The sequence below is a fragment of the Papio anubis genome, chromosome 17, assembly GCF_008728515.1.
Source record: "Papio anubis isolate 15944 chromosome 17, Panubis1.0, whole genome shotgun sequence".
In the NCBI taxonomy this organism is placed as follows: Eukaryota; Metazoa; Chordata; class Mammalia; order Primates; family Cercopithecidae; genus Papio; species Papio anubis.
The window spans coordinates 44,616,840-44,640,819 of record NC_044992.1 but is presented as its reverse complement, the minus strand read 5'-3'; the positions used below and the strand labels follow the sequence as shown (position 1 = coordinate 44,640,819).

At 42.8% G+C, this 23,980-nt stretch overlaps 1 protein-coding gene across 18 annotated transcripts in view; it reads right to left on the bottom strand.

The window, feature by feature from the left end:
- Positions 1-23,980, bottom strand: part of SKAP1 (src kinase associated phosphoprotein 1) — a 302,157-nt gene that overhangs the window by 9,652 nt on the left and 268,525 nt on the right. For 8 of the 18 annotated variants that reach the window (XR_002518069.2, XR_002518068.2, XR_002518067.2 and 5 more), the window contains one exon: positions 19,791-19,888. Coding sequence is in view for 11 of the 18 variants with exons in the window: in XM_031657585.1 (XP_031513445.1) it covers positions 19,791-19,888 (98 nt within the window). In the remaining 7 variants the exon portion in view is untranslated. Of the gene's footprint in view, positions 1-2,218; positions 2,350-11,763; positions 11,902-19,786; positions 19,892-22,995; positions 23,138-23,980 lie in introns of those variants that run through there. The other 10 variants (XM_021928958.2, XM_017950526.3, XM_021928957.2 and 7 more) reach the window with 6 other exon arrangements.

Below are 23,980 nucleotides of genomic sequence, written 5' to 3'. Positions count from 1 at the left end.
CTCTTCCTACACCACACCTTCTTTTCTTGTTTTGTTTTTTGAGACAGGGTTTCGCTCTGTTGCCCAGGATAGAGTACAGTGGTGCAAGTATAGCTTACTGCAACCTCCAACTCCTGGGCTCAAGTGATCCTCCTGCTTCAGCCTCCTAAGTAACTAGGACTACAGGTACATGTCACCATGCCTGGCTAGTTAACAAAAACTTTGTTTTGTTTTATAGAGATGGGGTCTCCCTCTGTTGCCCAGGCTGGTCCCGAACTTCTGGGTTCAAGCAGTCCTCCTGCTTGTTGGGATTACTGGAGTGAGCCACTGTGCCTGACCCACCACACCTTCTCATTTTCTCTCTCTCCCAGGCCAGCTTCTCCCTACAGTTTGCAGCGTCTTATGGGAAATTACCTAGAATTCTTTAACTTTTTTTGGGGGGGGAGACAGGATTTCACTCCCTTCACCTAGGCTGAAGTGCAGTGACATGATTTCAGCTCATTGCAACCTCTGCCTCCTGGGCTCAAGAGATTTTCCTGCCTCAGCCTCTGGAGGAGCTGGGACCACAGGCGCATGCCATTGCCTAATTATTTTTTACTTGCTAATTATTATTATTATTTTTTTTCGTAGAGATGAGGTTTTGCTATGTTGCCTAGGCTAGCCTTGAACTCCTGAGCTCAAGTGATCCCCCAGCCTTGGGCTCCCAAAGTGCTGGGATTACACCATGCCCACCCTGTCAGGGCATTTTTAAGCTCCTCTTGGTACAAGTTACGTTACTGTCCATTTTCCAACACTTAAGTTAGGGCAGTTTCTGACTTAAGTTTTCTTGCAGTGTTGCCTTGCTGTGAATGGCCTTGCTGTGAAGGGGAAATAACATACTCTGTCTTCCTCTCACACTGTAACTCATAAAAACTAGCTTTAGCTCTTCTGCTATCCCACAGGCAGAGGGTGGGCACTGTGTTGTCTGAGAGTCTTTTGATCCAAGTCAGCTTGCTGAAATGTGTGAAGTGTGGTCTTCCACCTGCCAGATGCTGTCATCTGCATCACCTGCAGGGGAAAGTACAAGGCATTTGCTCCCCTGGGACTGTTTAACGCTCTTAACTTTGACTCACACTTTGTAGCACCCCTTTTTAGTTGTAATGCCAGGAGTAGGGATGAAGCCTTGGGAAAGTGTTCTCTGCCAACTCGAAGAGGGTGTGAACAGGAAGCAGATGAGACTCAGCAGGGCACCTGCAAAAGCCAGGCTCCCAGTCTGTCTGCTCTTGCTGGAGGGGAACACTGACCCTGCCGACTGCAGATGTAGAAGCCTCACCACACTGGTGAGAACTGAAATGAGTGAAATCAACTCTCTGCCCTTCAAAACAAAAGAGCAGGCAGAAGTGTAAGGAGGATGGCATAGTCTCAGAGACCATATGTATCCTGCTGTGGGAGCCTGGGAGCTTAATCAAAGCACCTACAGGTCCCAGGATTTGACTGTCTTTTCCAGATTTCATCCCTTGGCTGGATACCCGAAAAGGGCTGCAGGGCTGAGATGTTTAAAGCATGAATGGAAAATTTCTAACCTTCTCTCCCACTACCACCCCCATGCATTGCTCCAGCCCAGTCTGAACACCACGAGGTATTTTAAAATAATTTCTACTTTGATGAATTGCTGGGGAGTCCACAATTGCTCATAATCAAAGGGAGAAAAATGCAAATGAGATCCGGCCGAGAACTATCACCACCAAACGTTTATTTCACTGCACAGTGCCAAAAAGAATTAAAACAACATTAAACTCACAGCAATCATGTTTAAGCCCTCGTTTCCAAGTGCCAAATTGCACCACTCTGGATCATACAGATGTTCGTTAATTATGCTAATTTTTATTAAACTATTAAAATGGAGAGAGTACTGGCTCAGTCAGGCAGACCCCAGCTCTGAATGAACCCTGCTCCTGTCTAAAGGTGCTAATTTACTGCATTTTTATTAAGTTGCTGATTCTTGGGTTTTAGTTTTAGGATGGCAAAGAGAACTGAATTTCTGGGATCAATGTTTTCTATAAAGTCTGATTTCTCTTTGCCCAGATGTTTGGAAAGATTGGAGAAATGCTGAGAGGCTCCCAGGAGAACTGAAATCCTCAATTTGGAAGTATTTCTATCCAAGGTAGGGATACACATCTACAAGTGACAGTGTTAGGGCTTCAGAATTATGCATGCTCACTACTCCATAACTCTACATATATTCTGAATGGTAGGGCTAAGATTTAAATTATACAAAATTGTTCAATGAAGATGTTTTAGATAAGATTATAAAAAGTTATTTAAAAACAAGCACAAACCTTTCCATCAGGGCTTGCTTCTTGCCACAAAGTCTTTTTAGAAACCTTTCATCTAAAATAAGCACAGTGTATGGTTTGTTCTCATCATATTTCTAGGTTTGACTAAACATCTGCTTCTCTCAATACCAACCTTGCCCCACCTCTTTGAACAACCCACATGAAGAAGTCTTAAAAATAAAAGTTGGCTATTTGGACTCCATGATCTGGCAGGAGAAACTACTGGTCTGGATGAATGAAGCATTGAGTGAACCTGAAATAGATGCAGTGCTCACCATCAGCAACAATCAAAAGTGTTTATGGCAGATTTCACACTGCCATAAAAGGATTTATGCTGCTAATCTCCATTAACAAGGAAAAAAAAAAAAAAAAAACCCTACCAAACCTGCCATAAAAAGAATAGCAAATTCTATAAACAAAAAGCAGTATGGCCACCAACAACGGGCATGTCTCACAGCTTGACTCTGCCTCCAGTGGTTTCCTATTGCCATTTATGGTTTCAAGACTATCATGGACCTCCTCAGTGCTCCTCCTGTCACAGGGCCCTGAGTCCCTGTGTGGTGCTGCAAATACCCTGTCAGTAGGTGTCAGGGGATATTGGGGGAAAACCAGCAGGCGCCTATCATAAGCCTTAAAAGAGATTAAATACCCCTACTCCATGATTGCTACATTTTAATTTCTCTCCTCCCTGCTGGTTCCTATTTGTATAAGCTCTTCCATGGCTCCCCTGGAGTACCACAGACATGACCTGGAATGACCATCCTGTCTTGGGATGAGAATTCAATTTCTAGGCTCAGTGAATCCTAGGCTGTTCCAACAAGAGGAACTCACCATCCTCCAGGGCACAGATTCTTAAACCAGAGTCTGTGAACCCCTGACCTCTCTTTGGATGGATGTGAAGGAATCTTTGAACTCCCTGAAACTGGTGTAAAATTTTGTGTGCATGTGTATATAGGCCTCATCCCTGGGGTGAGGCCCAGACCTTTCATCAGATTCTCAAATCTTTGCAGTTTACCAGCCGGCACTCTATGGGAAAAAATACAATGGTCTTTATGGGCTGGATCTGTACTTTGGCCCAGGGTGGGTATCCCTGCACTCCCTACACACAGGTCCCTGCTTTTAAAAAATACAGCTTTTTAAAAATACGGTGGCTCACGCCTGTAATCCCAGCACTTTGGGAGGCTGAGGCAGGTGGAACACAAGGTCAGGAGTTCGAGACCAGCCTGGCCAATATGGTGAAACCCTGTCTCTACTAAAAATACAAAAAAATTAGCTGGGCATGGTGGTGCACACCTGTAATCCCAGCTACTCGGGAGGCTGAGGCAGGAGAATCGCTTGAACCCAGGAGGCAGAGGTTGCAGTGAGCCGAGATCGCGCCTCTGCACTCCAGCCTGGGCAACAGAACAAGACTCCATTAAAAAAAAAAATACAGTGAAGGAGAATCAAGAATCCTCATTCCTTCCACGCTAGATTTCATGGGCTTCAGCCCTCCAGCTGAAGAGGCTGTTCCCTCCTCAAAGGTCGACTGCACTTGTGTACTTCTTTTAAGGAATCATCTCTTTTTAGAGACAGAGTTTTGTTCTTTGTCACTCAGGCTGGAGTGCAGTGGCACGATCTCAGCTCACTGCAACCTCCAGCTCCCAAGTTCAAGCGATTATCCTGCCTCAGCTTCCTGAGTAGCTGAGATTACAGGTGCCTGGCACCACGCCTGGCTAATTTTTGTATTTTTACTAGAGACGGGGTTTTACCATATTGGCCAGGCTGGTCTCAAACTCCTGACCTCAGGTGATCCTGCCCACCTCCGCCTTCCAAAGTGCTGGGATTACAGGCATGAGCCACTGCGCCCAGTCAAGGCATTATCTATTTAACTGTGACTTCAAAGTTGTGGTGTCTTCTCATAGTTTCCATTCAAATGGCTTGGAGCAAGCTGCTTGACACTGTCAGTTCCCTGGAGAAAGCTCCTAACAGAAACATTCTGTTTTCACATTGAATTGGGTTCCAAGCCTCCGTGGAACAAGATTCCCAGAAAATATCTCATACTTTTTTGTTCTTTTTACCATAAAAGTTCCCTATATCAGTGCTTATAAACAAGACGATGCATCTTCAAGAGAACAGTCTATCAGCCCCTAACCTGAAGTGCTTGATATATGTATGGGAAAGGTCAATGAATCACAGAATTTTTGGTTTAGGATTGCTTATTTCTCTTATTAGTGTTTGTGCATTATACATTGCCATTAGTTAAGATGGGAAATTTGAATTCGTAAGCAGAGAAATTTGTACTATTCCAGGGTCAGTCCCAAACATCATATTTTTACTCTGGATTTCCCCACAAATTCTCTACTCCTAAAATCCAGCTTTGGATATATATATGCTTTCTTAGGATATCATACCCTATGAAATAAATTAAGGGCTCCAAATCAGCATCCTTCTAACTGCTGAGAAAAACAAGGCTAGGAACAGGAATTGTTCACCAAAGACAAAGTGCCCATTTTTCAGCATAGATAGTTTTACGAAGAGATTTTCCAGAAGGAGAAAGGAAATGGGCAGTTGGGTGGCTGGTGGGTTAGTGGTGTTGAAACTTGTGAAAAGATCGAAGCTCAGCACTTGACTGAAACCTTGGGTGGCGCGGCAGCCTCTCCAGGCTGTTTTACAGTGTGTTTTAAGTTCTTGGCAATCGCTTTCTCTTTTTCCATTATTCAGAGTTTTGGTCTATAAATCATAATAAAAATGAGTCATTAAATTTGCCTCAATTGAGCTAGTTTTATTTATTGTTACATTTCAGGGAACTTGCTAACCTGGAGATTGATGGGCCTGGATACAGGGGAAGGTATGCGAGTGTGAGAGGGGGGACATGGGAAGGCTGGGTAGTCAGCAACAGCAGTTGGGAGGGGGGTGGGTCATGGCGACAACTCCACAAAGCGCACCCCGAGCTAAGTGTTCTGAGAAGAGGAATGTGTTCTCTAGATGGAGGGTCTCAGAGCACTTGAGTGCGAGAGAACATTCAGCTTTAAGGGTGAAGCTTATGTCCTGAACAGGGTGGGAGTGGATAATGATCAAGCTGAGGCCACGGTGTGCAGGGCCTGTGCACACACTGCATGTTGTTGGTGAAATGTGTGCAAAACACAGAGTGGGTGTGTGCAAGTGTATAGAGAAATCATAAGCTGTGAAGGTAAGAGCAAAGGTGAAATAGGGCTGTAAGGAAAGAGAAATGAAAAGAAGCACACAACTTGAACTTTACCTAAAGAAGAGAGAAGAGATAGAAGGACGGTAAACACTTTGCAGATGGGAGAAAACAAGGTGCCAAGTGCAGAAGTCAGGAACAATAGAGACAGCACCATTTCAGAGCTGATAGAATTGTGATACCATGTGAGACGGGCGTATTAATATGTATTCCATAAACTGCGCAGCTCTGCACCGCTCTGTTTTGCTCTGACCGCAGTACCAGCCTCAGGCACCACAACACAATTTGGAAACAATGTGACGGAAATGTTTAATCTGCTCGGCCCATCTGTGCTGCGTATTTCTCCAGATCTCCCTGAGAGAGGCGCCTTGAATCTCCACATTGCCTTTAATATTCTCCTAAATCACCTCCCTACTGCACTTCAAGGGCCATTGCTACAATATCACAGGTTCATCTAAAGTGCAATGGGGAGGGGGTGTGGGGGGAGGCGCAGGCTGGGAGATTTTTTATTTTAAAATAATTTCCAGAGATCATCTTTTCTGCTTCCTTTTAAAAAAAGAAGAAAAGTTATTCTACTGTTGCCGTAAGGTTATTGAGGTTGTTTGGTGCAAAACAGGATAGGATAGAGTGGAATCATTCTCCAAAGAATTATTTTTATTAATCTCGATTCTCTCAAATGGACATGGGTGAGCAGATGCTCATTTTCTCTTATCTCTTTTCCTTGCACCTTGCTAGAAAGCACACATAGGGTGTGCTAGGGTGATGTGTTCATTTGGGGCTGGAGCCTCTCTCCTTTCCACTCTCGGCATCAGGTACCAGCTTGTTAGTTCCCAGGGCCAACCCTGTCTCTGCTCCACTCTAAACAAAGCCATCTCATTCAGGACAAGTATACATTTAGTCTCTGGTCAATATGCCCTCATTAGGAGAGGACACTGTCTATATTTTAAATTTTAGCTTAAAACCTTAGATTTTCTCTCTTTAAGTACGGATGTTGGGTGTCAGATTTCCACTGCCTTTCCCCACTTGATTGCGCCAGATTCAGCAATTTGGGTCTAGCTGGGGTGGGTTTTGGAGAAAGAAGGATGACAAGTCACCGTGTTCCAGACCCTAGACAAATGGAAGAGAGTTGCACATCACCAAGAAAATTAGGATTCCTTTTGCTTTGTGAATTAAAGAAATGAATAATTTAATCCTCAAGATTGTTCCAGCGAGGGAAAGGCAATGTCCCAGTTGCGGAGCCCTACAGCCTGTCGGTGTGTTACATCATCTGCACACATAGGCGTTTCCATGACAACCGCTTATAGCTTCATTTCCTGGATCCCTCTAGGGGGTGTCACAGCCAGATCCACCTGCTTTTCACCCTACCCTCGGTGGGGTCATGGTAAGGTCGCCAGAATAAATGAACGCGGGTACTAATGATCTGTTTACTGCTGTTTATGCTCTGTGTGTGTCAGGGGCACGCACATTTAGAGAGCTCATTATGGTTGCAATTAGAATGCACCATCGCTAGATATTTAACTCCTTTTTCTTTTAAATTAGCATTTTAATAACATTCTTTGAGCAGAGAAACAAAATGACCATTTTTCACGGACAAACTTCTAGCTGTAGGTGCAACTTTAATGGCAAAGTTGTGAAGGGGAAAGAAGGGGAAAAAAAGGCCATTTTTACTACTTTCACCCTCCTCCTTACCAAAAGGATATTTTTATTTGCTTTCTAACACACTCAATTTCCTAAATTTGTTTTGAATCCAATTATTTTGGGTGGTTTAAAGTACTGCACTCTTGTTGGACGGAAATTAGCAGCGATTGAAATTAACTTTTTATGTGACCTGTGAAAGGGGCTAAAATAATTACAAGTGTGTAGAAGAAACTCTCTCTCCAAAAGACCCTTGCTGTAGGATCAGGCTGTGATCTGATGATGCCATTATCTGAATATCTTTATACAGCAAATGCAAGGGCTTTTTTCTTTAAAAAGGTGATTGCAATTATTGTTTCTATTTTGTAATTCTCAGGATTATTTTGTAGAGGATAAGTGATGACAAAAACTTGTCATTATAGACAGGATAAATAAGTAGAAAGAATGAAAACAATAACACAGTATTGTTTACCATTTTAAAATGGTGAGCATCAAAAAGCAGGAGAGGAGGAACAGGAAAGGTGTAGAGAGACCCCCTCGGTTACAATGTTTCAAAAGGCATTGCTTTTTAGGGATCAGCCAACACCCTTTCTAGGTGTTTATAGATGCTCTGTTTGTGTAAAGTATAGTGAAAAATAACAATTTGAATGTTTCGATTATCTTTCCCAGTCTGTTCCATTTTCATTATTTATTTCCTATAAATCGGGACCTTGCTGAACATAATTCTGCAGACAAGGAGGTGGATGGGACAGCCAATGTGAACAAGGAGATAGATGGTGGGTGCGTGTAAGATAGATGCTATGCGCTTATGAAAAGGAGCAGTATGTCTGCATGTGAACATCCACAAAGTAGAGCAAGCAAGTGTGTACACTATAACGGGTATTTATAGGTGGAAAAAAGGTGCAAGGAAGATTATGTGGGAACAGGCACAGAGAGTCTGAAACGGTTTGCTTTTTTCCTACCCTTCTGGAATCCACGTCCAAGTTCTGCCTAAGATGTCCCACACTTGCTGTGGCTCCTGTGAACCTCGCAAGCCTTTCCATGAAAACAGAGGGGATTTCACAGCCAGAAGACTTAGGAGGTCAATAGTTGAAAAGCAAGAGTTAGAGAGATCTTTAAACAATTACACTAACCTCCCTCCCCTTCCAAAGATAGAAGGAGGAAAACATTTAAAGACGCAGCAGGAAAAAAAAAAAAAGAGCCTTTCTAAAAATGCAAGTTTAAAATGTTCATGCTTTTGTATCAGCCTAGTTGCACCTTAGAATCTGCCATTTCATAAATAAAATACCGATGGCATAGAGTATAATTTGGTGATAGCTACCCCAGGACATATCTAGATACACTTCTGTTATTTTAATTAAATACTGCATTATGGTTTGTGACAACTACATAGCTACAGCGTAAATGAATTCAGAATTAAAGTGTTACTTAGGCATCCAGTAATTTTTGTTTCATTCCTTAGTTTTACAAAGCAAATAGCTATAAAATCAAGATGTTTGTTCATTTACAGATGGAGCAGGATTGTTGTTGCTGTTTTTTTCCTCCTTAATCCTCATCCACAAAAAGAAGACAGAGCTCAGAGTCTGGCTCCCAACACTCTTAGCTTATGAGCCACAACACAAAGAAAAACACATCCTCTTGACTATGATGTGAAATGCTGAATATTAATTGCTGGTATTATGCTTATCTTTCTAGCCGGGTTCTGTCTTTTCACAATTATTCGGATGGGCTACAGCCTTGCACTTCCAGGAGATTTTTCTCCTTTGTTTAATAGTTAGAAACCAATTTTATTAAAAAACTATAAAGTTCACAATGCTTCATGGAAGTTCTTACTATTTGGAACTGTCCCCAAATATAGAATATTATCAGGAACAGAGAAACTGCAGACTCTTTTTGCTAAAAATATGATGAACATTTCTGCATTTAAAAGAAAAAAATATTTTTCATTTTAGCAATATTAATATTTCCTTAATGAAACTGGAGAGGGTGTTACAATTTGATATACTTGGTTAGTTTCAGTGTTACTTCACTAGCAAATCATGAGAAAGGTTCAGAATATTCTCATCTATCAGGTACAGATTTTCACTCAAAATTAATATGTAGAGTAAAAGGATTTTTGTTCCAATCTGAGGATTTAATTGTATCTTTAATGTTTAATATGTCAAGATGAAAGTTTTTGAATAACTAGTTTTCTGAAACCATTTTCTATTATTTCTAATTTGAGAATCAATATGATCTTTTTATTAGCCTTAAATACCGTATGTCTGGGAATGTCTGCAAATTTAAGCTTTTCTGTGTTCTAATCAATTACCTTCAGTCCTGCATAACTAATCCTATAACCTGCATAGAAGTTACTGCCGTGTGTTAGCAGTGAGGTTATAATTTGTTTCAGTATTTTGCTAGTTTGGTTGGAGAGCTGAGTCCATGCAATACCAAGAAATGGTGGCAGAAGAGGCATGGGGAGGCTGAGTTCCTTTTGAGAAAATAATTATACTGAAACAAAGCTTTTGTGACTCCTTTTAAATAGGGCATCTCACCAAAATGTCATCCAGCCTCTTTGGCAGATTAGTGGGGAGTTTATTACTAAATCTCTGTCTAATAAACGTGCAGTTGACTCTGGAGGAGCTGCTTGTTATAATACTGGCGATTGGAAATGGAGGGAATGTCACAGTTAAAGACACAAATTTTTCCCATAATATATTCGAATGGAAACCTCTGAATCCAATACTACATGGGCATATCTAATAAATTCACAATATTTCAGTCTCAACAGCCTTCACCGGTTAGTTTTAAAGATTTATGTGGTAAAAAATTACTCAGTGATGAATATGGTTTATTCTGTGCAGTATTGGAGGTATAAGGAATTAAACTACCGTCTTTAACAGTGAATTTATTATTACCTCTGTCAAAAGACGAAGACTTTAACAGCATTTGTTATAAATTCGCTGCAAAATAAATGGCTGGAATTTTTTACACTGGAGTTTGTAAAGCATTGGGCAATTCTGAGCATTAACCTAACCCTGCCATGGCTTATATGGTTCTAGGTAAACATTTCTGTCTGGGCTTCATAGTTAATTATCTGGTCTGGACTTTTCCCCAACTGAAAACTGTGTGTGCACATGGACACACACACACAGAGAAAAGTGAAAGGTCTTGTCCAGGACAACTGTTTAGGAATAAATAGAGAGAAAAATGCCAATTTTATTCTCTTTTTAAAAAATGGGTTTTAGAATAAATAGTCAGGGTTTGCAGGATAGGGTTGATGTGCAATTGGGCCTCTTGAGAGCAGGTTTACATGCATGCATATGCACACATACATAAACACCCTCTCCCTTTTGTCCTCTCTTGGAATGGGTGTCCCCTCATTTATAAAAATTACCTGGAAGGAATGAGGCTGCCAGGGTTTGTTCTAGACGATTGGTTCCTGTCTGGGGGAAAGGAATGGCCTCTACTGAATTTGACCGGTATATGACCGTTGCCTTCCAGCTGACCCCAAATCCCATTCCCATCCTCCTAACTCTGTTGCCTCCCATAGGGGTTATTAATGAGAGAAAACACCATCATCATCATCTTCGTCATCACAGCACAGTGTTGACCTGCTTGTTAACATGAAATGGGGTGGTGGGGACAGCTTCTGCTTCTCTTTCGTACCATCATAAATGATAAAAGATGCTTTGCCATAGGATCCCCTCACCCACCCCTTTGATTAGGTCAGAGGTGCATAATAGCTCTTTGACAGGCATTGATCAGTTTCATCACACTGTTTGGGCAGCCTGTGCCCCAGGCCTATATTCTCCCTACTTACTACTCCTAAATTACCTCCCAGATAAACCCCCGCCCATCCCCCACTCAGCGAACCAGAGGGTATAGTGCCTGAGGAAGTCCTAAATGGACACTAGATGTCACCAAACACCTCCTTTCCCTCAGAGCCTTGAAATTAAAAAAAAAAAAAAAATCCTTCATTTAAAGCAATTGAAGGAATTAACTTATCTGTTTTTATGAGGGTTGTTGTCACATTCAACTAAGCACACTTAAAAGAGGAAGTATTGCTGCATTAAGATAATTTTTACAACATACAAATCTCTTTTGGAAAGAACGGGGTCAAGGGAGGGGAAAGGTCTACATTCTTTAAGTAGCACATTGAGGAAGTAGGTGGAGAAAACCGGGTTAAAACTCCCATTGTAATAGACATAGTGTTGTGTTAACAAAGTCCAGGTGTGCTGGCACAGGCCTGTTGCATTCAGATGACTAGACTGGCTGTGGCGCCAGGATCCCATCTGAGTTTAAGTAGCTGCAGTCCAGGGTGACAAAGTCTGTCCATTCTTCTCCACGTAAGACCCATGACCATCTGACAGCATCATGTGTTCCACGCTAAACCTGACTTTGTCTGTATGGCTCCCTGTTTCCACGTCAATTCCATCAGTAAGGAAGATGACCCATGTCATCTTCTCATGGTGTGTCTGGGCCATGAGAATACCTTCCCACCCCAGCTAAGCCACTATGTAAGTATAAACCTTATGTGTGCCCAACCTGTTGCTCGAAGGCTGCTTTCCATGGAAATAAGGCACTGGACAATTCCTTGGAAGAGCCTCAAACCAATTTATGAGGCACACAACCCAAGCCCAAGAAATGTATCCCACTGGCTCAGTTTACCTTAAATGGAAGAGCTCACCCAGTGGCCTCTTCTTCCTAGTCAATTGAAAAAGAGCTTCTCTTTCTCTCCCTCTTTAATTTGCCCTTATCTTCTGAACAGCTCATGTTACCACCATAAATAATTTCTGGAACAGGATGCTTTAAAAAAAAAAAAAAAAGGGGATTTAAATGTTATCTTGGCCAGGCACGGTGGCTCACGCCTGTAATCCCAGCACTTTGGGAGGCCAAGGCAGGTGGATCACTTGTGGCCAGGAGTTCAAGACCAGCCTGGCCAACATGGTGAAACCCCATCTCTATTAAAAATACAAAAAATTAGTCAGGTGTGGTGGCTTGAGCCTGTAATCCCAGCTACTAGGGAGGTTGAGGCAGGAGAATAGCTTGAACCCGGGAAGCAGAGGTTGCAGTGAGCCAAGATTGCACCACTGTACTCCAGTCTAGCAGTCTGGGTGACAGAGCAAGATTCTATCTCAAAAAAAAAAAAAAAAAAAATTGAATAGTGGAATAAGTATGATAATGATGATGATGATGATGATGATGATGATTTTCATTTTTTCTTGAGACAGAGTCTTGCTCTGTCGCCCAGACTGGAGTGCAACGGCATGATCTTGGCTCACTGCAACCTCTGCCTCCTGGGTTCAAGCAATTCTTCTGCCTCAGCCTCCCTAGTAGCTGGGACTACAGGCATGTGCCACCACGCCTGGATAATTTTTGTATTTTTCGTAGAGATGGGATTTTGCCATGTTGGCCAGGCTGGTCTCGAACTCCTGACCTCAGGCAATCCACCTGCCTCAGCCTCCCAAAGTGCTGAGTGAGCCACCACACCCTGCCAACAAGCATTATTATTATTTGGAAAGAATGTTCCCTAGTGAGAGACACTGCAAGAAGACAGGGTCACTTTTCTGAAAGCTAGGACTCGTGACTTGTCATATCCAAATAGAGGCTTCTTACCTCTTTTTCTCCCACTTATAACAAGTGACCATAGGACAAGCACGGTGGCTCACACCTGTAATTCCAGCACTTTGGGAGTTCGAGGCGGATGGATCACCTGAGTCCAGGAGTTCGAGACCAGCCTGGCCAATATGGCAAAATCCCGACTCTACTAAAAATACAAAAATTAGCTGGGTGCCGTGGTACTTGCCTGTAGTCCCAGTTACTCAGGAGGCTGAGGCAGGAGAATCACTTGAACCCGGGAGGCAGAGGTTGCAGTGAGCCAAGACTGCGCCATTGCATTCCAGGGCAACAGAGCGAGACTCCGTCTCAAGAAAAACGGAAACAAAAACAAGTGACCGTAGTGGTGCTGGTCCACAAAAGGGCCTTGCAATCCGCAGATAAAAGGAACTAAGCCAGGGCACCACACTATCACATGGAGGGTGATTCGGCACCTGCCCTGTCATGCCTGGTGCCCAGGCTGAATGGATTTTTGGAGTACACCTGTTGTTGAACCCCTACCAAGTACTGATGGCCACTAACCCCCAAATCACTTTTCCCCGCTGTTGATGTTTGGAATGTCAGACAGGACTGAGCAGCAGCCGGCGTGTATTTCAAACACAGCAGATGGATTTTTATATTAGCTCCTATTTCATGTTCAGGCAGAGCGACCGCCACACTAAAACCGCAGCCTCAATGCTGCCGAGTTTGCTTCTGTGAGATTAATTCTGTGAAATTAATTGGGACAAGATTGAAAAGGAAATTAAAATGCAGCTGAGTGAACAGGCCTTTCAAACACCTTTTTCCTGCTCTATTCAAACTTGAATTCTGCGGTGGTCGCCGGCATCGTGGGAAGTAATTTACGAGACGCAGGCTCTCAGGAGCCATTGGTTACGTATGAGGAGACCTGCACCAGCGCCACAATCTGGAGCCACTGAAGAGCGCTAAACACCCCGCTGTGGCTTGAGCTGCGTCCTGGCTCCGGGGAGGAAGGGAAGCTTAGTCCCTCACTGGAAAAAGCTGTTCAGAAATATCTGAGTCCAAAAGGAACATAGGAACATCCGCTGGATGCACAGATCTGCTTCGTTATTAAAATCTCCCTTTAATAAATTTTGAGACCCAAATTGGAACTCAGTGAATTAAGTGGGCATGACGCTGCATGGGGCCAAGGAATGCATGGATGTGATGCAGGGAGGTCAGTGGGAGGCCTCCTGCTGACTGTGCCACTGGTTACTGTTTCAGAGTTTGGATGTGTGGCTCTAGTCTCTCCAGAAAATGAAGTTTGAATAATTTGTCAGGGACTAAAGCTCTCAGACCAGGAAAGGCATGGTGGATTTTCACGTAGGCTGGGTAGTTTTTTTGTATTTTTGGTAGACGTGGGGTTTCTCCATGTTGGTCAGGCTGGTCTCGAACTCCTGACCTCAGGTGATCAGCCCACCTCGGCCTCCCAAAGTGCTGGGATTACAGGTAAGAGCCACTGGGCTTGGCCCTCACTGGGTGGTTTTTTTTTTATATCCAAGTGAGCACCTTTTGTGCTGTAGATCACCTTTTTTTCAATAATTTATTGAACTCCTAGTATGTGCCCAACACTGATCCAAAAGTTTATTATTAGTAAAAGGGAAGGAAATATTCCTACTTCCTACATGCCAGGCACTTCCTTACACAAATTCTCTAATGTAAACATCACAACAAACCTATAAATATAAAATTTCCCAATTTTTACAGGTGAGGAAACTGAAGATTAGCAGGATTAGGAGATTTTTGCCCAGGGTCATCAATAACTCGTCTGTTATAGGCACTTACTTCCCTGAGAACAGGACAGGTGATGGGCACTGGTTATGTCTAGGGATCATCTTTCTTTCTTTCCTTTTTTTTTCTGAGACGGAGTCTCGCTTTGTTGCCCAAGCTGGAGTGCAGTGGCATAATCTCAGCTCACTGCAACCTCTGCCTTCCAGGGTCAAGTGATTCTCCTACCTCAGCCTCCTGAGTAGCTGGGATTACAGGCATCCACCACCACGCTCAGCTAATTTTTGTATTTTTGTAGAGATGTGGTTTTACCATGTTGGCCAGGCTGGTCTTGAACTCCTGACTTCAGGTGATCTGCCCGCCTTGGCCTGCCAAAGTGCTGGAATTACAGGTTTGAGCCACTGTGCCTGGCCTCTTTTTTTTTTTTTCTGAGACAGGGTCTTACTCTGTCGCCCAGGCTGGAGTGCAGTGGCAGGATCTCAGCTCACCACAACCCCCGTCTCCTGGTTCAAGCAATTTTCCTGCCTCAGCCTCCCAAGTAGCTGGGACTACAGGCATGCACCACCACACCCAGCTAGCTTTTGTATTTTTAGTGGAGACTAGGTTTCACCCTGTTGGCCAGGCTGGTCTCGAACTCCTGACCTCAGGTGATCTGCCTACCTCGGCCTCCCAAAGTGTTGGGATTACAGGCATGAGCCACCACGCCCAGCCACTGGGGAGCATCTTTCTTGCCCAGTCAATCATCTTCTCTGGATAATTTTTTTTTTTTTTGAAAAGGGATGGCCAGACTTGGTGGCTCACACCTTTAATGCCAGCATTTTGGGAGGCTGAGGTGGGTGGATCACCTGAGGTCAGGAGTTCGAGACCAGCCTGCCAACATGGCAAAACCTTGACTCTACTCAAAATACAAAATTAGCTGGGCATGGGGGCGCAAGCCTGTAACCTCAGCTACTTGGGAGGCTGAGGCAGTGCTTGAACCCAGGAGGTGGAGGTTGCAGTGAGCCAAGATCATGCCATCACACTCTAGCCTAGGCAACAAGAGCAAAACTCTGTCTCAAAAAGAAAAAAAAAAAGCAATAAATAGCTCTCTCTCTGTGATCATTTTTGCGCAAGGGCAAGACTAAAAGATTCTCTTCTGGGCCGAGCGTGCTGGCTCACGCCTGTAATCCTAGCACTTTGGGAAGCCGAGGTGGGAGGATCATGAGATCAGGAGATCGAAACCATCCTGGCTAACATGGTGAAACCCCGTCTCTATTTAAAAAAAAAAAAAAAAAAAAAAAAAGAAATTAGCCGGGCATGGTGGCGGGTGCCTGTAGTCCCAGCTACTCGGGAGGCTGAGGCAGGAGAATGGCGTGAACCCAGGAGGCAGAGCTTGCAGTGAGCCGAGATCATGCCACTGCACTCCAGCCTAGGTGACAGAGCGAGACTCTGTCTCAAAAAAAAAAAAGAAAAAAAAAGATTCTCCTGAGTTTGGTCCCAAGATTCTAAGATTCAAAGTTGGGGCCGGGCGCGGTGGCTCAAGCCTGTAATCCCAGCACTTTGGGAGGCCGAGATGGGCGGATCACGAGGTCAGGAGATCGAGACCATCCTGGCGAACACAGTGAAACCCCGTCTCTACTAAGAAATACAAAAAATAGCCGGGCGAGATGGCGGGCGCCTGTAGTCCCAGCTACTCGGGAGGCTGAGGCCGGAGAATGGCGTGAACCCGGGAGGCGGAGCTTGCAGTGAGCTGAGATCCGGCCACTGCACTCCAGCCTGGGCTACAGAGCGAGACTCCGTCTCAAAAAAAAAAAAACAAAAAAACAAAACAAAACAAAAAAAAACACAAAGTTGGATCATACTGGGGTGACTGTTAAGATAACAGCAGGGAGCAGCAGGAGCCTATGACTAAAGCTTCCATCCTCATTTCCCCCCCCCCCCCCCCCCGCTCCCGCCACCTCCATCTCACCTCCCTTTCTAGATCCTCTAACCTCCGCACGCCGGACTCTGCCTTTCAGAATACTTTTATCAGATAGAGAGGGGGAAACCAGATGTATTTATGATAACTGAAAACAAAAGAGCTGGTAATTAAAAAAAATTCTTTTTTGTTTAAACTGAATAAATAAAGCTAAAACACATTTTTGTGTGGAACTTCTTTAGCAGTTTTGCAGTGTCAGGCCCACCATATTTAGAAGGGAATGTCTGAGGTAGAAGGATTCTTAGATGCTATGCAACCCCACTCTCTCTTTTAACAGGTGAGGAAACAAGTCCAGTTAAGCTGAGCTGCACACAGCTGCATCTGTGTTTCTCAGGGAAACAGATTTCCCCAGATTCCTAAACAGCAGGCCCTTCTTGCCCAACGGAGCTTCTACTGGACAAAAAGAAAAGTAAAATAGAGCTTTCTAGACACCATTTTCCTGGACTAAATTCAACTTGGGTCAGTTCTGTCCTTACAGGTGTGAGATACAGCTGCAGAGTGTAACGGACCCCAACAAAAGAAGGCAGTTGAGGCTAAAGTGGGAATAAATCAGGATCCATTTGAGAGAAACTTCCCGAGATGAGGCACTACTGAACTTATAAATAGACAGATGGCTGGGAATGGTAGTGGAATCTCCTTTTCTATCTGTCTGAATTTGTTCATTTGTGCTTCTTAGAAGCAAGGCAGTGAATAGATTGGGTGGCCTTTTAAGGTTCCCTCCTGTCCAAGGACTATTATTGAATTAGGTAATATAATAAAGGTGAATCAAAACTGAAATGCTCCCCAAACCAATGTTAACTGGAATGCAGCTTCATGAGGGAAAGTTCGGCTGAGCTCTTAACTTCTCATTTCCCCTTTGATACGCGGGGATTTGCAACATGGGGAAGGGAGCCAGCTGGTGTAGCTTTTTGGTGAAGAAATATGCTACTATTAATACAATGGTACAGGATGAAAATGGACTCAGAACCTTCCAGAAGAGAGGAGAAAGAAGCTGATAGAAACACGGCAGCGAGGTATTCTCATTGAATTAAACTCTGATATATTTGCTTTCTTTTCTTCTTTTTTTCTTTTTGGAGACAGAGTCTCACTGTGCCATCCAGGTGAGTGCAGTGGCAATCATGGCAGCAATCCTGGCAGCCTTGAGCTCCTGGGCTCAAGTGATTCTCCCAGCTCAGCTTCCAGAGTAGCTGAGACTACAAGCATGTACCACCACACCCAGCTAGTTTATTTTTTATTTTGTAGAGATGGGATCCTGCTATGTTGCCCAGGCTGGTCTCAAACTCTTGGGCTCAAGCATCCTCCCGCCTCGGCCTCCTAAAATACTGGGATCACAGGTGTAAGCCACCATGCCTGGCCTATGTTAGCTTTAAGTAACAGAGAAGGGCAAGAGGTATTTTTTTTTTTTTTTTTTTTTTTTAAGATTGGGTTGGTTCCCCATGTTCTTTGAGATTTCTTAACAATACAATAGCCACTGTAACCACAGACAGCTCCATACTGCAGGACAGGTCACTGCACAACCCCTTCTAACTAGAGAAAAGGGACCCCCAGTGAGAAGCCATTAACAAAGGCAAAAGACATGCAAAACAAACAAAATAATCATGACAGAGAGAAGGCCAGCAGCCAGTCTGGCTCTGTTCTTCCCCCCTCCTGCTGCAGGCACCTCCAGACAAAGTAAACAGTTAATTTGTTCACCTGCAGGCTCTGGGCAAACAGAGGCCTGGTCACACCTGAGTGGATAACTCGATTACCCCTGTAATGCCAGCGTGGTAATGTACACAAATTCTATTACACGGCAAACCTTGCTTTCGGGCATTTGAAATACCAATCAGGCCAATGTCCACTCCCTTCTTTGCTTCCAATTTATTCTTGGTGTATTGGAGCTGCACCTAAATGGCACTAGGGTGGTACTGAGTTAAGGATCCAGGAGAAATCACTAGAAGATTGTGATCTCACTCAGCAAGGCCTGCAGGCCTCCTACTGTCTTGCAAACAAAGGGTTGGGTTTGAATTGGGTCCGTTTTTAAAGGGCCCTGATTCTGTTGGAACCATGGAAAGGTGCTGTGGGTCAGACCTAGACTGTTTCCTAAGGTGCTTATGGTATATCTCAAACCGAAACGAACCTTTTCCCAAGGTAGTAAAATTCACAGAATAAAGATAAAAGATATTGACACATAAAAAAAGAAGAAAGATAAACGATAAATGATAGATTAATAACCAATGGGTTTTTAGTTTTCCCTTATGGAATCCACATACTCAGCAATTAAAGAGCAAGTTGTGCCTATTTCAAAAATGTGTTTGTGGAGATTGATTGGCTGCATAGAGAGAGGGCTTTTTAATAAGTGCTAGGGACAGAGCCTATTATTTTAGCTCACCCATAGAATATGTATGGTCTTTCTTTACCAACATGATGCTACTGATCCCCCAAACTGTAGCCCATGAGTTCTGAATCTTCTTCACATCAGTGATTAATCTGTAATAATCCACCCTTTTTTTAAAAAACCAGTTTGTTTATGGTCAACAATACTATTTGTGAGATGGTTAGCTGGAACTAGGGGTTAACTTGTGACTGAGGAAGAGAATAAAGTTAGCTGACCTGTGTGGGATTGAATTCACTCTCTTGGCCTTATCAGCAATTGCTCAGACCAATTGAGTTAACTAGCTCTGACTCCTCCCCCATGCATAATTATGTTACAGTCTTGTTTATCTATAAATGAAATAAGAAGGCAGCTTACCTAGCCAGAATGTTTTCAATAGTATTATGTGGTAATAAATTATGTACATAGTGATGGCCTTTAAGCACAAGTCCCTGAGAAAGATTAAATTTTGATTGGCATAGTTTTGGTATAATACCAATTTTATTGCATTTTTTATTTTATTATTATTTTTATTATTTATTTATTTATTTATTTATTTTTGAGATGGAGTCTCGCTCTGTCGCCAGGCTGGAGTGCAGTGGCGTGATCTTGGCTCATTGCAACTTTCGCCTCCCGGGTTCAAGCAATTCTCCTGCCTCAGCCTCACAAGTAGCTGGGAATACAGGCGTATGCCACCACACCTGGCTAATTTTTTGTAGTTTAGTAGAGACTAGGTTTCACCATGTTGCCCAGGCTCTTCTTGAACTCCTGAGCTCAGGCAGTTTACCAGCTTCGGCCTCCCAAAGTGCTAGGATTGCAGGCGTGAGTCACCATGCCCTGCCTGGCCTTGTATTTTTAAATGTGAAATTGGTTCCTGAATCTGGAATTTCATGTAAAACTCTTCCTAACAATTATGAGTAAATGGGAATTTATATACGAGAGAGCCATGGGAAGGGTAGGACATGGAATAATTCTGTTTATGGTGACTAAATCAAGAATGAAAACATTGACTTTCGATTCAAGCCCCACGGTTTCTGTCCTTACCTTGCTCAGAATGCGGATGAGGTCACCCCGTTGGAAGGACAGTTCATCTGGCTGGTCACCATGGCAATCCCATAGGCCCTGGTAGTAACTGGCATAGTCTGCTGATCAAAGAGTGGAGAAATCAAAGTTAAAAGGACTCTATTTTTTCCAAGGAGCCCATGTTTTTGCTGCAAATGGAAACCAGGGTTCTGATATTGTCCCTAGGAAACCTCAGATTAAGGGGGGTTGAGATGAGATACAGCCGAACACTCAGCATGAGCAAAGGACTATGGGAGAAGGAGATCATTAACTAACATTAAATATTTAAAGATCACTCCTAGTAGGATGCCGTTCAACAATATGATAAATATATTTATTTATTAATAAAAGAAAATCAGGCAGGTAATTTTTCACTTGGTTTGTAAGTAAGCAGTGCAGAGGTTTCCCGCTAGACTTTCCTGATTCAGGGCAACTAAACTATCTAGTTTTTCTCTTCATTATGTATTTGAAGGATCAAAGTAAATCTGTGACTTCTGCCTATTTACAAGAAAGGCTGAGTCAGCTAGCAGGCTTCTGGATCACAGCTCACTTTTCGGCCTCCTTTGTCCATAGGAACTTATCCTGGGAACTTCCCACCTAGGTACTATATGAAGTAATCACCAATAAATACTGAAACGAATAGCCCAGTCTTTAAGTGGAACCAAGGGGGTGTCTCATCCATTACAACTAAATTTGGGTGGGCTGGCCCTTTTCCAGCATCTCATTTGTAGACCCTGAACATGTCTGCCAAGATTTATCTGCAAGCCCCAGGGGAACAGAAACCAAAGTGATCTGCATTAAAAATGAAAGCAACTGAAGACGACAAACCAAGCTTTAGAAGCAGCTGGAGAGATTTACTGAGCTTCTCAGCAAAACTAGATGGCAATGATGCCACAGGACAGCCATCGATTCTTAACAATGAAGAATTTGTATTGATCTTCTACCCGGAAAGGTTAAACACTAGAGTACGAAGTGGGAGAGGATCTGGGGATTTGAATGGCAGGAGAGCTAATGCCCACTAGACCAGGGATGCTCCTTGTTCCTTGGGGTGCTCTGTATCAGAGCTGTGAACAAAGCACCTACAAAAGATGAAATTCAATTGATGGGAGTCAGGAGTCCTGGGTTCTAATTAAAATTCACATGATTTTGGGGGATTCTGTTCTATAGATTTCCACCTTTCCCTTTATTCATTTTACCCTCCCATGAGCAGTGATGGTACTGGTGACTGAGGACAGGGTAAGTGGGCAGTAGGGGCACAGACACCTTCCCTATATTTGCTTTTTTTCTACTTGTTCCTGACTTATGAGCAATTTAAATAATAAAGACACAGAGGTACAAAATCCCTATATGTCTCTGGAAGAGAACTTTGGTAGGAATCTTAAAGGGTACAAAAACAGAGGAGGGAGATAACTATTTAGTTAAGACTCAGATACTGCAAACAAAAGTAAAAATGTCAACCGTATAGAAATTCAGGCATGTTTTCTTCACACATAAAATTGTCTGTGTGTGCAGTAGACAACAGAGGGCAGCAAACAAGATAAATACTGTGAAAACATTCTGCCACAGAGTTGATAATATGTTTAGAAGAAAAATACTTTGGGAGAAATATGTTAACTATTGAAAAGACAAAGCATACATTTTTGGAAATACAAGTACATGAAATAATAGAGAAATATCAATCCCTGAAAAATGAAAGTAGTTTTCCCAGAGGATATATTATGAATTTTCAATTTTAATGGAGTTGATTAATCACTCCAAGATTTTGACTAAATTCAGGAATGAAAGGATATTGACATCAATATTTTTCATGGATTTATATATGTAAAAATGGTAGAGAAAACCATTTTTTAAAAAACAGATTCTAAAACCATAACAATATTTCTGAGTGGTAAGGAGACCAACAAGGTTATCTTGGTCTTTTCTGGTCTAGCAAATAGTCACTTTGGAGTATGGTTTCCTACTGTGTGCCTGGATGTGGGATAGGTCCTAATACTGAGTGCCTTTTTGGTGTATACATAAAAAGTGATTTGACATTGGGTACATATAGGCCTGGGAAAATATCTGGAGAAAGATTTATTCTAAAACCACAACAGATCACAGGGAAAGCAAGAAGCTAGGAGAAAAACAGAAGCCTTCCAGGAAAGAAAGAAAGATAGAAAAGGTCTTTGATGTTAAAGGCCAAAGAAAAAAGAGTTCAGGAATCCAGGAGACGGTTTAGCTCAGTCCAAGAATAGGGATTGTCAGAAGTAGAACAGCTCCAAAAAACAGGCAGAATGAAGGGCTAAAAACTGGGAAAAGTTTGAACTTGCTAGCTAGCTAGAAGTATTCTATATTAAGGAAATCAGTGAGGGGTAATTCCTTAGCTGGGCAAGATGACTCCATACTGCAGACTTCCTGTTAAATACACATGTGATATGCATTTATGTCTATGTGTGCATGCAACTTCACTAATTCATTTCTCAGCATCCAACAGACATGTATACAGTACCTACTAAATGCTAGGGACTGTGTTAGATACTGAGAATCCCACATTGGCCACATATGAGCCCTCCTTTCAAGGGTACCTTCTAGTCAGGGAGGCACCATGGAAAAAACAGTTACACAAATGTTTATTTATGATTATGATATGTCTGTAAAGGAGAAGTTGAGGATGCTGTGTGTAATAGGGAATCTAACATAGTTTGAGGGATCAGAAAAGGCTTTTCTGACCAAGTGGGTGTTATTTAAAGACCTTGAAGAGGGGAAAGGATAAGTTGGAGGAGGGCTGCATTCCTGAAGCTTGGCACCAGCAAGAGCTTAAAAGCCCAGAAGTCTGCAGGGTTAGTCCAGCTTCTCCATAAACCTGCCCAACTCATCCTATAAACAAGATAATGCATGAGGAGACTTTGATTTCTTTTCTTTTTCTTTTCTTTTCTTTTCTTTTTTTTTTTTTTGAGACGAAGTTTCACTCTTGTTGCCCAGGCTGGAGTGTAATGGCGCGATCTTGGCTCACCGCAACCTCTGCCTCCTGGGTTCAAGGGATTCTCCTGCCTCAACCTCCCGAGTAGCTGCGATTACAAGCATGTGCCACCTTGCCCAGCTAATTTTGGGTTTTTAATAGAGAGGGGTTTCTCCATGTTGGTCAGGCTGGTCTTGAACTCCCGACCTCAGGCGATCCGCCTACCTCGGCCTCCCTCCATCCGCCTACCTCGGATTATAGGCATGAGCCACTGCGCCCGGCCGACTTTGATTCCTGTAGAGCAGAGAGAGGAACCGAGAGCCCAAGGGTGAGGCTTGCCTCTATGGTCTGGATTTAGATTCCTTTAGGCTTACACTACTCTGGCAGGCGTCTGAAATCAGAAATGGTGCAGCATTCTGACCATTTAATTAATTCAAAACATCCTCATTCTCATTTTGAGGACATTATTCCATCTAATTATTTTTTTTTCCAGTCTGTTCATTTGGAATGAAAAACAAAAGAATAAAGCTTAATGCCAGCATTTCTCAATGTCTCTCAAAAAAACGTAACTCTGCACTAAATAAAGCCTGGTAATTCAAAAGCAAAGCACTAATATATTCAGCATAAAACAGACAGAGGACCTAGAGCAATAATGACACCACTAATAACTAAAACAGTTATAACAATTAACAACAATTACAATGATAGAGAAGCTAATGGGTATGATCACTGCATTTAAATTGCTAGCAGAGCTGAGAAGGGCTTTTTCTAGAGAAAAAAAAAGCAGCATCTTACTCTCTTTATCCTATGTAATGGAAGCTAAACTCCAAGCAACCAAAATATCGTAAGAAGAATAGCAACAGATCAAATTAAAAAAAGTATTGGTTTCTTTTTTCTATTTATTGCAAAGCATTTGTCATTGCATGCCAGGTTCTTTACAACTAGTAACAATCATTTCTCTTGTAACTGAGGCCAAGTTGGTGCTACTGGTGATAGAGTCAATGTCTGAAAATTAGCCTCTACGACGAGCAAAGTTTTAAGGTAAAGAGGACCAGGACATCTCTCTGCCTTTCTCCTTCCTTAGGGACAATAAAACCTGACTGTTCCTTCCAGAGTTCAGCTTGTGTTTGGGAGTCACTGGGTAGTGACAGAATTCAGGCTGTGACCAGGGAAAAGTGGCTAAAGGCAGGCCAGCAAGTTATTCACATTTTCTTGATTACTAAAATGATTGTGT